This window comes from Dermacentor silvarum, chromosome 3 (genome assembly GCF_013339745.2).
Source record: "Dermacentor silvarum isolate Dsil-2018 chromosome 3, BIME_Dsil_1.4, whole genome shotgun sequence".
Lineage (NCBI taxonomy): Eukaryota > Metazoa > Arthropoda > Arachnida > Ixodida > Ixodidae > Dermacentor > Dermacentor silvarum.
The window spans coordinates 167,455,296-167,467,677 of NC_051156.1; the positions used below are offsets into that span (position 1 = coordinate 167,455,296).

General features: G+C 45.2%; 2 protein-coding genes across 2 annotated transcripts in view; both read right to left on the reverse strand.

Annotated features, from left to right (window-relative positions):
* Window positions 1-2,147: 2,147 nt before the first annotated feature.
* LOC119445005 (endothelin-converting enzyme-like 1) lies at window positions 2,148-10,494 on the reverse strand. The gene is made up of 6 exons (XM_037709336.2): window positions 10,464-10,494; window positions 9,664-9,779; window positions 5,493-5,558; window positions 4,574-4,678; window positions 3,981-4,057; window positions 2,148-2,247 (listed from the first exon to the last, which is right to left on the reverse strand). Exons 1-6 carry the CDS (start codon window positions 10,492-10,494, stop codon window positions 2,148-2,150), a joined length of 495 nt encoding a protein of 164 aa, XP_037565264.1.
* A 29-nt stretch (window positions 10,495-10,523) lies between these two features.
* LOC119445006 (membrane metallo-endopeptidase-like 1) overlaps window positions 10,524-12,382 on the reverse strand; it is a 30,905-nt gene continuing 29,046 nt past the window's right edge. The window contains exon 16 of the mRNA XM_049664839.1: window positions 10,524-10,614. Within this exon, the coding sequence (XP_049520796.1) occupies window positions 10,524-10,614 (91 nt within the window). The remainder of the gene's footprint in view (window positions 10,615-12,382) is intronic.

Genomic DNA, 12,382 nt, shown 5'->3' on the forward strand with positions numbered 1-12,382 from the left:
TTCGTTCAAAGAAAAATGGCAATATTCCCCCAGGAGGGACACGATCGCGTTGAAGTGTATCGAGGACTGTTCAACAATGTCCTCGCGTCGATGACAAAATCAACGTCGAAAGTGGTGCTTAGTTCCCGGAGAAGTTCAGAAACTGCGACAAGCTGAATTCGGTGACTTGTAACCCATGATGCAAGCCATCCTTGAAATTCCGCACATTTACGTGGACAAAGACTTGCCTGATTTTCTGCAGATGATGATGCATAGTCCGAAGAACCTGCATTTTCGATGCCCGCGCTCATAGGAGGGTCGTTTTGTGGAACAAAATATTCTCGAGAAATGTCTTGCGTATGTGCTTCTACATTTTCTCCTTTCAAGGCAAGGTCACTTTCGTGAAAACTGTCCTTGGATTGAGCATCCTCATGTGGCGAGGATACTTCACTAGAAGCATGGTTACTACTTTCATTAACCTACCATGATACTTATTGGACGGTACTCATGGCAACAGGACTGGCAGATATCAGTTCGTCATTAACTCTACGCCTCTTCTGACGGTCTGAAAGGTCAGCGTAACTTTTCTTCTTTATTGTGGACTTCATTATGAGCATAAAGAGCAAGCGGCTGCCCCTTCAGTGCTCACTCACCACAATGCAAACACCCGCGCCTGGGTTGATTGCACTCTCTTCTAACAGGGCGAAGCAAAAACAAAAACCAACGTCCGTTTTTCCCTTCAAAAAGCAGAACAAAGAAAAAAAAAATAATTGTAGGTTGCTAGAACAAGCGATTTTAAACGTCTTCTAAAATCCGCCTTATAGCAAGATTTTTCCATCCCAATTGAATCCTTCTCGATGTTGACTTCAATCTAGATTTTTGACGGTCAAAGCGAAATATCCATGAATAAGAATGATTATATCTCTTTTGTGCTAGCTGGGTTACGCTGCGTCGCATATGGCCTGTTAAAGCTATCGTCCGCCTCTGAAAACTAACGCGCCATTCATTTTCCGCCGGTATTCGAAAACCAGACACAGCTGTCTAACGGGTTTACACATAATCAACTGTTGCGGTGGCGTTCTGATAGCCTTATTACGTCGTAGATCATAGGCGCGGACTCGTTAGCTTGTCTTTTCGTGCTGCCTTGAACGTCCCGTTCACGTAAGCTACAACCACAACGTCGTAAAAGCTTAATGCTTGTGCTTTCGTGATCCATGTCGACAATTGGCATTTTGCTTGCCGATGCCGCTCCATTAGTCTTTGGCCCCAACAAAGTGCACGATAGAAACCTTCGTTGGCGCATTCACATGCTTGCCGATCGGGAGCTTCACCGCCCACTACATTTTAGACACGCGTCCGTCGGAAAGGAACGAAGACTTATTTCATCCTTCGCCGCTCGATTCGCACTGAGGCACGAAACATATCCTGTTGCTTTTAAATGGTTTTATTTTCATGGCGTAAATAAAAGCTGTCAACGCATAAGAAATGCGCCCACACAAACGGAGCCATATACGGGGACACTGCGCCGATACTCCTTGAAGCATTTTTCTCACTGGCCGCTACGCGGTGCGACCGTCTGTGTGCATTGCGATATTGTTTTTCAGCACGTGCCTCTATTTCATCATGGAATAAAAATGATTTGAGGTAAGGCAAAAACGTGGCTTGTGCAATGTATGATGTTGCAACTTGGAAAGCATGAACAGATCTACTGTGCCGGGCAACAAAGCAACCAAACAATAACAAATCTGGCTTTTAAATCCAAAATTCCACCAGACGGTATAGAATCTTCGGGTCGCCTGAGTGATAGGCCAAAAAGGCCGCTAATTTCATTTTTACAGTGTACTTTGGTCGACTCGGCCAAGTGTAGCCATTTGTTAAGATTCGTAATTGCAAGTTGACGTGGAAAACCAAATTAGATAAACTATTTGTCGCTAGATGTCCAGGTCACTGTGGATCAGTACGATTTTATTTTTGGCACAACGCGCTAGTCAGAGAGATATTACGACTATCAATGAAACAAACAAAATCAAGATTGCAAGGTTCAGGGTGTTTCGAGGGCAAAACGCTATTGATTATTATGATTATTTTCGCTTTTCTCCGCAACTTTACTCATCCCTTTTCAGTCTGGCAGTATGTTCAGTCGGTGAATAGGTAAATGCCTCGACAACTCATATGATGCTGCACTTCTTGTCTTGGTAAATGGCGAGGTTGTCGTTGCACGCGAAGTACTTTCCGAACTTGTCAAAGTGGGCGAGTGCTGTCTCCACCCTGCAAGAGAGAAAACAGCATCCGTAACAGTATCCGCATTGTACGCATAGCCACATGCAAAGTCCAAGTGCGCATGTTGAAACCATTCCCCTCGTCATCCGCAGGAAACAAATGGATTTTAGTCGCAACGGCCAAGACAAAGGCGCCACCCCGTGGCACTGTTTCCGAAGTAGCCCAGTTCTTCATGCATCACATCGATCTGAGGCTCGGCGACCGGTCACACGTGATCACAAATACAAGAACGGCATTTACAGCGTAGATAACGGAGGACGCTTTCAAGATGGGCTGCACCTGCAGTCACCGCAAGAAAACCGCCTACCATCCGTAGACAATGGGCTGACAGATTAAATAGCAAGTTATTTTCCGACATACGATCAGTGTATACGTGGACGTACAACACAGAGCCTAGGACGAAATCTTCCCCCATGTCACGTTTTCGTACAATACCGCAATGCAGGAAACAACCTGCTTTACGCCGTTCCGCCTTGTTTATGGATGCAATGTACAAACTATGCTCAACGCTATGCTTTCTTGGCAAGGACGAAGCACTTGAACATTATGCCAAGCAATTTGCTCAACACGCCGACGAATCCCGTCAAATAGCCCGTGTGCACATCAGCCACCAACAGATTGCAGGTGCTTGCAGCTACAACGTGCGCCGCCGAGCCGTGACCTATCAACCTGGCAACTGAGTCCGAATATGGACCCCGTCCGCCGCCTAGGACTGTCCTAGAAACTGCTAAGATGGTATTTTGGGCCGTATAAAGTCGTCAGACGCCTCCGTGACGTTAAGTACAAGGTCTTTCCGGACGGTGTCATGCCTATACGCGTCAACAGCATCGTCCCAAAAATTGCACAGGTCGTACGCCTCAAGCACTACCTTACACTGTAGCTCTTGTTTGATTTTGTTTGAGCGTTGCTCCTCGTGTGACACTTTGCCTTTTTTTTTCTATTACCTAGTGTGGCTTTGTTAACTTTTATTCCTTCGTATCACACACACGCAGCGCGCGCACACACACACGTACACGCACACACCTTCCAACGTTTCCAAATTATTCTGAGAGAGTATTTCAAGTTCACTTCATCATGTACAGTTTCTGTGAACACTTTTCGAAGTAGATGTGCGGTGCTTCCGAAGGATGGGGCTGACCACCTGGTGTCATGAGGCAGCGCCATACAAAGAACGCAAACAGAATACAAAGAACCGGAGCGGAGTTTGCGTGTTTTTGTGCGCCAAACAATTTGTGTGCACTACTGCCAAAACTCACCAGTGGGAATTAAGATTTAGAAATGTAGAACCCCCAAACTTCAGACACGCTACTTCTAAAGTTCCACACTCGCGCGACGAGAAAGACTCCGCTATCTTCCGTTACCATGATTAAGTGCATCAACAACAGAACTCCGCGACAATTCTGGCAAGTTACGCTTAGGTGTCGTTGAAGACCTGGTGAACACAAAACCACGAATGAATCACTACGTATGCCCAAGAGCATGCTCGCTTACTACTTGTCATCACCGCAGCTGTGGCGTAACAGCGGTTCGCTGAATATACAGTGGGTATATCCAGGCGCTCATAATTGAGGTGCTCAAATATGTCTCGCAGACCATTCCATACTCGTTCATATGCTGCGCCCCGTATTTAGCCGCAAACATGAAATAAATGGGTAAGAATTTCATAGATATGGCAGTTTACAAATACATTTCAGCAGTGAGAATCTCTCCGGGGGCCTCACCTGTATTGTGGATCCGGTTGCGACGTCACAAGATTGACGATGTCTCGCAGCTGGGTGGGCACGCTTTCGCACCATGTCTGTGGAAGTAATAGTCACGTACAGGCTTTTGCGTTACCACTCTCGACACCAGCAAAAGCGGTAAAACAGTGTGAACCAGGGCCTGTATTCGTAAAAACATCTTAAGCCGGAATGGTTCGTAAGAGAATATTCTACCCAACCCTGGTGCTGCATATATCACTAGCGAAGGCGATCAACCAATGGCGCAGAGCGCTTGCGAACGATAAGCTTTGTGAATATACAGGCCCGGAATCGCAATTCATGATGTACACCCGTGAGCAAACGTATACGGACCAGGGGCAACGCAACTTGAAATTGGGGACTGCAGTCCAAACTTGGCATTGGGGACTTTTCAGTGTACTCGTCAATTCCAGTTTATGCTTGTTAATTACGAAGAAATTCAGTTTTTTCGGCAACCCTGTGGTCCGTATACTTTTGCTCATGGGTGTACATGGAAGACACCTTTATGTTGACCGTGCGGATATTAATTAGTTAGCATTTAAACGTTTCAACAACTATAGCGTCATTGTACCGACCATTGCAAATGAGATGAAGAACAGTTGGTTCTGCGTGAGATCCAGATTCTTGAGACTGCTGTGCTCAAATTCTTCCTCGAATTTGCGCATGAACAAACGGAAGCCCTGCGGGAAACAAACACAGTTGAAGATTTAAACATTCTCGACTTTGCTCCACCACGGAGATTCTCAAATGCTGTGGGATATATTTAGTATACTGTGAAGCATACCTAACTAAGCGTGAAGCTTTGTTCCAGACGCGTTGACGCGGTCGCAACCAACGTTATTCATGCAGTGCGCCACACTTATAATTAGGTGGGAGAGCAGGGGCTTGAAATCTTCTTTAATCTTATATATACTGGCGGCGTGAATTTGTCGTTGTTTGGAACAGGGAAACCCAATTTTTACTGCCAAAAGAACAAACTTTATTGCGACGTCCCCTCTCGATGGCGCTCTCCGACAGCTGGCAGTCATAGGACGTCAGGCACTCCTAGCTCACGTCAAATTTATTCAGGACGCTAACTTTCTTGTTCACTTCTTGTATACACGTGAAAACCTTGCCTTATAAATGTCATTTCAAAGCGCTAAACACAGCTTCCCGTTACATTCTGCGATTTCACAGCGCCCCACTAAAGCTGGCTTTTTCACGAGCAGAGTCGAGCAGAGACGAAGCTACATTAGCAGGAGCAGTCCTGTAAAGTTGCTTGTTCCGTGTCTCGATGCTCTATCATCTTGCGCTGGCTCCTTCGTCGTCATCGTTGTCCTCAACCACAACGACGACGACGCCAATGACAACAACGTCCTTACGTAAGACGTAAGTATTTCCGGTTAAAATAAAACATAAAAATAAAAACGCGATTGCCGTTATTTCAGTATATATATTTTTTTCTTTGAGAACACCTTTCCCTTATTCAAAATCTAGAGGAAGGGCAAAGCGCACCTTATAGGCGAGGCCGACGGCTGCCATGCTCGTGACCACTTCCTTTCGGAACGTGTTGATTTCCGTCTGCAGCACAGACGAGAAACAATGGTTACAAAAACTTTTTGATGCGCATTCCGAAGCAAGCTCGAAACACGTCCACATCTGTTCGCACCAGTGAGTGTGTGTCGCATATTCGCGTGAACTAAGCAACGAGTTGCGCTAAACAAGAAGTTGCTTACGTTCGGGGGGTTTACGCGAAGCCACGCTCTGCCTTTGAAAAGAGCTTTAGTTGGGGCTCAGAATAAATTTTGATCAACTGGGCTTACGGCCGAGCTCCTCCGTTTTTTAAGGAGGAGCTCGCCCCCCCCCCCCCCCCCTCGGCAGGTCAACTGTAGCACTGCGGCATCCATTCGACAAGCCCTGGTGATTATTTTGTCGATTTTATTATGAGTATATAGTGTTTTGTGGGGGGCAAGAATAACTCTCCAATTTTCTATTAATATTTTAATCGCGATTAATTGGTCTATGTGCCATGAGCAAAAACAGGAGAGCAGGTCTCGTCGTACTGATACGTGCATATCGCCGAGGCACTCTACATAGCGGTCACCTATCTTTGTTTTACTAAGATTCTTGGCACAGCTAGCGTACTGTTTCATGAGCCACCTTAGCGTGAATTAGTGAAGGTTCACTTTGGTTTCTTTAGGTTACCAGTTAATTTCACTCGTTTAGTTATGTATTATGAGTGCTGTGTTATACGAAAGACGCATGCATTTCGCCCACTTTTGTAGGTAAGTATAGGTGTGAAACCATATAATATATTAACGCGACAGCATTAAGGGCCCCGTGTTGCAGAAAATCCGGTCTCGGCGGCATTGTCCGTTAGAAAAAAATCATTCCGAACCACGCACCCCGTACCACGCAGGCTTTCCGCGTGGCGCATAGACGTTACTGAACTAATTGAATTTCTCAAAGTGCATAAGAAAATCCGTAAAGTACCACTTACATACAACCTGCAGACATGATAGCGTCGTATTGTAAGTAGAATATACGAGAAAACATAATTCTGTTACCCTTTTCTAGCTGCAATTTGAGGTATATCTTAGTGGGAGCGGCGCGCCCCGCTCGGTTCCTTGCAACACCATCCAGATGGCGCTCGCCTCCGCGCATCCTAGGGCGCCTCGATGCCAGCGCCGCTGGGCATCGAGGCACCCTACGCATCCGTGGCAGCGGCGGCGCCCGCCGTGAGGGGGAAAGAAAGGCAAAGAACCAGAAAGCTCGCCTTCGTGCATAGCGTTCGCCGCCAGCGTTTCGAGGTAAACATTACGGTAGTTGCAGTGGCCGGGAAGCGTGAGAAGCAGACAGAGATTTTTGAATGCTATCACGATCCACTCTTAAAGGCGACGCTTAAGCGTTGTTGTTGTTGTGTCTGAGGTTGTCAATGAAGCAAGGCAACTAATGTGCTGTGCTGCAGCTAGACTCGTTTGTTCTGAGATAACATATTTTTTATCCTTTACTTGCCCAGTTATTTCTGAAAAAAAAAGTTTCGAAAATGCCAGTTTTGCTTCATTGTAGTGCTTGATTCCCGAAATACGCTCAAAATAATATATTTATTTGCAGAAGACCCATAAAGAATTGTTTAATTCTAGATAAAGTTGGCTTCACTACACTATTTAAAGTTTGCTTTTTAAGTGCCAAATAAGTAAAGAAAAGGGGAGCATTCCAAACAAAACTTCTGTGGCCTTTTAGAGTTGTGAAGCAACCGACTGTCACGTAGAATCATATTTAGTTATGTAGGAAGGTCCTAGTACGGTACACACGGAAGATAACTTGGTTAACGTTTCGGCAGGTGGTCCTGCCTTCATCAAGTAATCACTCTGACGAAGGCAGGACGACCATATCAGGGTGTCCCAACTATCACGCACCAAGATTTAAAAATACGGAAATGCCACGTAGCTGGAGAGAACCAAGGTAATGTCCTTTGCCGTCGCTTGGAGATAGTCAGATTATGTTTTGCATTCCGCCTATTACATAGTTAGTCTTAATTAATAATCAACCTCTCAAATATTTTAATTAGATGAAAAGTGTCAATGAGAAAATTGTAGAGCAACATGAAAAGCTCTCAATACAGCTTTCTGTTGCTCAATACGTGCTACATAAAAGTATTTTTCCGAGCGAGAAAGAAGCCCATGAATACATGCAAAGTGCCTCGAGCCGCCAGTCGCGCGGCAATTTTGCGTGTATTCGCGGGCTTCTTTCACCGGAACGCCAATGTATTTCTTCCCAAAGTTCAGAAATGAATATATCGAAACTGGTGTCATCCTGAGAATTCGTTCCAAGTGGATCTGCCTTGCAAACTCCGCGGCTAGAATGCATTTCAATTGTTTGTGCAAGTAATGTCCGCCTCTTCGAGTAGACCAGCTCATGAACTAGAATTGTGCTATTTGCCACAGGCAACCTTTAAACATGTTTGGAAGTGTTCGCTGAATCAGCCTGTATTGACCCTTTTCGCGGCGATCCCGTGGGCGCTGCCATGTTTGATCACGTGGTGACGCGTCCATTGCTTGCCTCAGCCGCCTCCGTTGCCTCCTTGTTTACAATGGAAGTGTATGACGCTGGCACGGCTTAGAAAACCTCCGTTTTCTGATATATCATAGACGGTGACTAGGTGGACGACACGAAGCTTTGATCACAGCTTCAGAGAACATGCAAAAGCGCTTTCGGAGCTGATTAAGCTATGTCCAAACGGCGCAAGCAGCGTATATAGGGCTTGTTCTAAAAGCGGGGCTAAATATGTATTCCAAACTATTCAAACATTCCGCTCATGAATTCAGTCAGGATTAGTGTGTTTTGCTCTTTGTTCTTTATTCGGCAAATATTTTGAAGCAGTGGCTTGTAAGTTTGACTCAGTGAAGTTCCTCGGTGCGGCCACTATCTGATTATTTTCTGCCTAATCGCTCGCGGGTGTGTTCAGTTCCGATAGATTTGTTCTTGCTGCGCACAAGGCTTGAAGCGTAGCTGTTTTGTAAGTTGCAATACCTTGTAGCAAATATATATTACAGCTAGTAACTCGCTTACTCTTGTGGACCATCACGAAAATTCAGCTTCGACCATTCGTGCGCCATCGCTGTATAGTCCGTCATTTGTTGTGCGTATACAGTGCGCATATTTTCAAGTGTGCGCCCATTCACTTATTATTGATACGTCGGCGATAGAGTGGGCGTAAGTTTTCCTGCCATTTGGGACAGATGTGTATAGATAACGTGCGCGAAGCTTACTATGACAGGAGGCAGCGCTACTCCATTTGTCATTCTTTAACGAGTGGAACTCACTCTTGCCGATGTTCTGGGGATGAAGCCCTTTCTTTGAAGGCTAGCGATACAAGGCTGGCGGATGAGCAAATTCCTGTATCCTCGAGGAAAGCCGTACATCACGAAGTGCCGGTAACACGTTCGGACAGTGGCAGCAGCGATCCGCGAACTTGGCCACATGTTTGAAAGTGTTCGCTGAAGCAGCCTGTATATGAGCGTGTGTGAGTGCTCGCGCACTGTATACTGGTCGCCGTCCTATGAGGGCACCCCCTCCACTGATGGGAAACTTTAAGCCCTGCCGCTAGGTGACGGTACTGTTTTTGGGTGAACACAGAACGAGCCCACGAAAAATCCCGACCAACTAGAGGCTATCAGCTTCGCTGTAAAATCGTGACAAGCCTCAGAGCGCCGTGATATCAATAGCTTTTCCACAGCAAATATCGGTTTTGTTTTTCAGGAGGATACTGTGTCGTGACGTCACACGCCCTCCTGGAAAACGAAACTGATACTTGCTGTGGAAAAGCTGTTATATTAGATTACAACGGTGCTTCGAGGCTTGTCACGATTTTTTCTATAGGCTTGAGTTCTAGGGCGTTCATTTAACGAAAAACAAATAATAATAGCGGAAAATATCATGTCAATATCAGTAAGTGGAAATACCGCAGACGTTGTTGAAAGTGCATATTACCTGTTTATGTAATTACCGAGGAAATGCGGCACTGTCTTATGTTTGTAAGAAACAGTGGTCGCAATTTATTTATGCAATACAACCAGCAAATGAAACATGATATTCCCGCTTCATAAAAATGCAAAAAAAAGAAAAAAAAATGTCAGAGGTGTTTTCGAAAAGTAAAAGCCGAATACTCTGAACTATAGCATACCTTGTTGACGGGCTTGAAGAGGCTGTTGTAGCAGCGTTCCACAGTGTCGCTGTAGTTTCGTATCGTGGACGAGTCCCACCAGCACATGTACGTGCCGTTCTGGTCGAAGCAGCGACCTGGAAGTTAGCGCAAGACTAGTCACTAGACTAGTCATTAGACTAGTCATCATCAAGACTAGTCGCTTCAGCGATGCACTCTAGTGTCGCGGAACGATGGGGAAATGCAATACGACAGCGTTTTCAGATTCATTTTTGTTTTGTTTTTTCAGAGGGACCACAGACTGGAACTGAGTTCCCAGAACAATTTGTTACTACCAGCTGTTCAAGATAATTTCTAGGCACTTTAAACCTGCGTTCTTGAATGTAACTTCTTGTTATTACTGTATATACATGTATCAACTGTTTTGCATTTCGCACGACTTATCTTTATAATTCAACTTCAAGGAGATGCAAATAACGAGGTCGGCCTAAAGTTAAAATGAGTCTGCATTGCCACGAAATGCGCAGTTCACAAAGCACTTCTTCGACTATACGACGTGTACAGTAGGCGTCGAAAGTTAATGGACCATGGGTTCACGAAAAAGTTGCATTTCCCAGCAGCATGCACCCGCAGCCACTAAAACCGTAGAATGCTATGTCAGCATTGTGCGTGTACTATGCAACATACTATGTTGGCATTTGCTAACGATATAGTATTGTACTGTTCCAGTCCGTACTATAGTGTACAGGCCTCATGTACAGACACCAGAAATATGCAACATTTTCTCGAATTTAGCAATCCGTGAACAAATTTACGCCAACTGCACGGGCACTTGACACTCAAATGCGTCATTGCGCGGCGGCTGGAATGTACGGCGCTCATCACGAGAGAAGTAAGCACTCGCCTTCGAATATTAGGGAGCTCATCATCTTCGAAGCAATGAGAAATCCCAGTGACCCGAAGTTCAGTGCACTGTACGAAAAAAAAAAAAAAACGACCATGTATACGCCTATAGTGCCAGTCATGCGCTCTTTTCTAAACTGCATCATAGACTGCATTATAAACTGCTACAATGAGGCGACAGCAGACAGCGAAGTCACGGTGGGAGGGTTCCAGTGAAACCCGTGCGGGGGCGCTTTTCCTGTGTCTTGTGATCTTCCGTTCCTTTGCGTCACAATCCCCAACACCTCCTCATTAGTGAAGCCCGTCCACTGGGTATGACAGCCAATGTCGGCAGGTTGGTTCCTTCAACAGGATGGCTAAACGCGTTCGCAGTAATATCGGTGAACCATTAAAAATTAAGTAAAGACGACAATACATATTCACGCGTGTCTGCAGCTCATGATCGGGCTTGGCTCAACTGTTCACGCGAACACTCCAAGAATCCAAGCATGGTAACTTTTATAAGATGCATGTGGTGACAGCATTTTATAGGTAACCGCAGCACTGCAACAATGGCACCACCCATTTTTTTTGTGCTTAATATTCTTCATCAGTCCATCGGTCGGAGCTAAACTTACAGAAAACGGTAATACCCACATCGCCAGGTATCCTGCTGCACCATGATGCCTGACGCAGAATCGGATATATTTCCCTTGCAAATTTTGACATTTATGCCACCTTCGAACGTAACAAAACAATTACTAAAGCTTCCAAGCACGCACGACTGTCACCATTAATCGAAGTTGGGAGAGGGCCCGTTTCTTACAATCCGAAAATTTTCATTTTGATAAACGTGACTGTGTTCGGACTGTAAGTATGCGTACACCTGACGATGGTGACTTTCATATTGAATGGTCACCGTAAATACTCATCGCGGTGCCATGATATATATGACGAAATGATTGTTGAGGTTCAATGCCCCAAAGCTACACCACGGCTTGAGATCGCACATTTGGCAGGCTTCTCCTCAATGGGTCTAATTATAAGTGCACTAATCATGAACCTAAATTCAGTACCGTGAAAACATTGGCTAGTTGGTTATTGTGTCGTTTTTTTTATGTGCATTCACCTTTGTCCGTATCCTTAGCGTGGTTCCCTCCTAAACGTGAATCCAAACGCACGAATTTTTTGGCATTCCGCGCTCCATCAAATAAAATGTTACCACCGCAGCAGTATGTAGGATTTGATTTAAGCAGACTCGTGCACAACTAAAGAGTCACTGAGCCGCAGCCTCGGGCACAGAAGTGACGCTTAATGATACGCGTGATCTACCAAGGTGCGCTACCAAGGTGACTTGCTCGAAACAATGTATGCCAGGAACATATGCAGCACTTCAATGTAGGTTTTCTGGGTGAAACTGGCCTAAATTCATTAGGCTGCAGAAATGAGCAGCTTCAGCATTTTGCGTGTCTGGAGCCGGTTATGAACTCCTCGGATGATGATCTTCAAGTCTTGCACTAGAACCAATTTGCTGACCAACTTACTAATAAAAGTTAAATTGTAATTTTATAACTACATCTCTATAATTACAACCTTGTGTATTTCAAGTATGTTTTCTTTTAGTTAACCTCGCACAAGCTACGTAAATTACCCCACGTACGTCCTCGTGTTATGATCGCGGAATAAAGCCTCCATGGGATGTTCCTCCATTGGGGGATCTTTTCTAAATTTTGAGCACTGATTGTGCTGCAGGTAGGTATTACCATGAAATGTATAGCGTGTCTGTGGAAACACCTTGATATATTTATGCCAGGTACACGTCTGTTCCCAACTGCCTCCTTTTGGAGTCGCCTAGGGA

Excerpts from the sequence above, each read along its gene's own strand:
- LOC119445005 (XM_037709336.2), bottom strand. The coding sequence starts at position 10,494 with ATGACGCATTTGAGTGTCAAGTGCCCGTGCA. Across the intron at positions 5,559-9,663 it reads TCTTCAAGCCCGTCAACAAG|ACGGAAATCAACACGTTCCG; the intron begins GTATGCTATAGT and ends TCTGTGCTGCAG. Across the intron at positions 2,248-3,980 it reads CAACCGGATCCACAATACAG|GGTGGAGACAGCACTCGCCC; the intron begins GTGAGGCCCCCG and ends TCTCTCTTGCAG.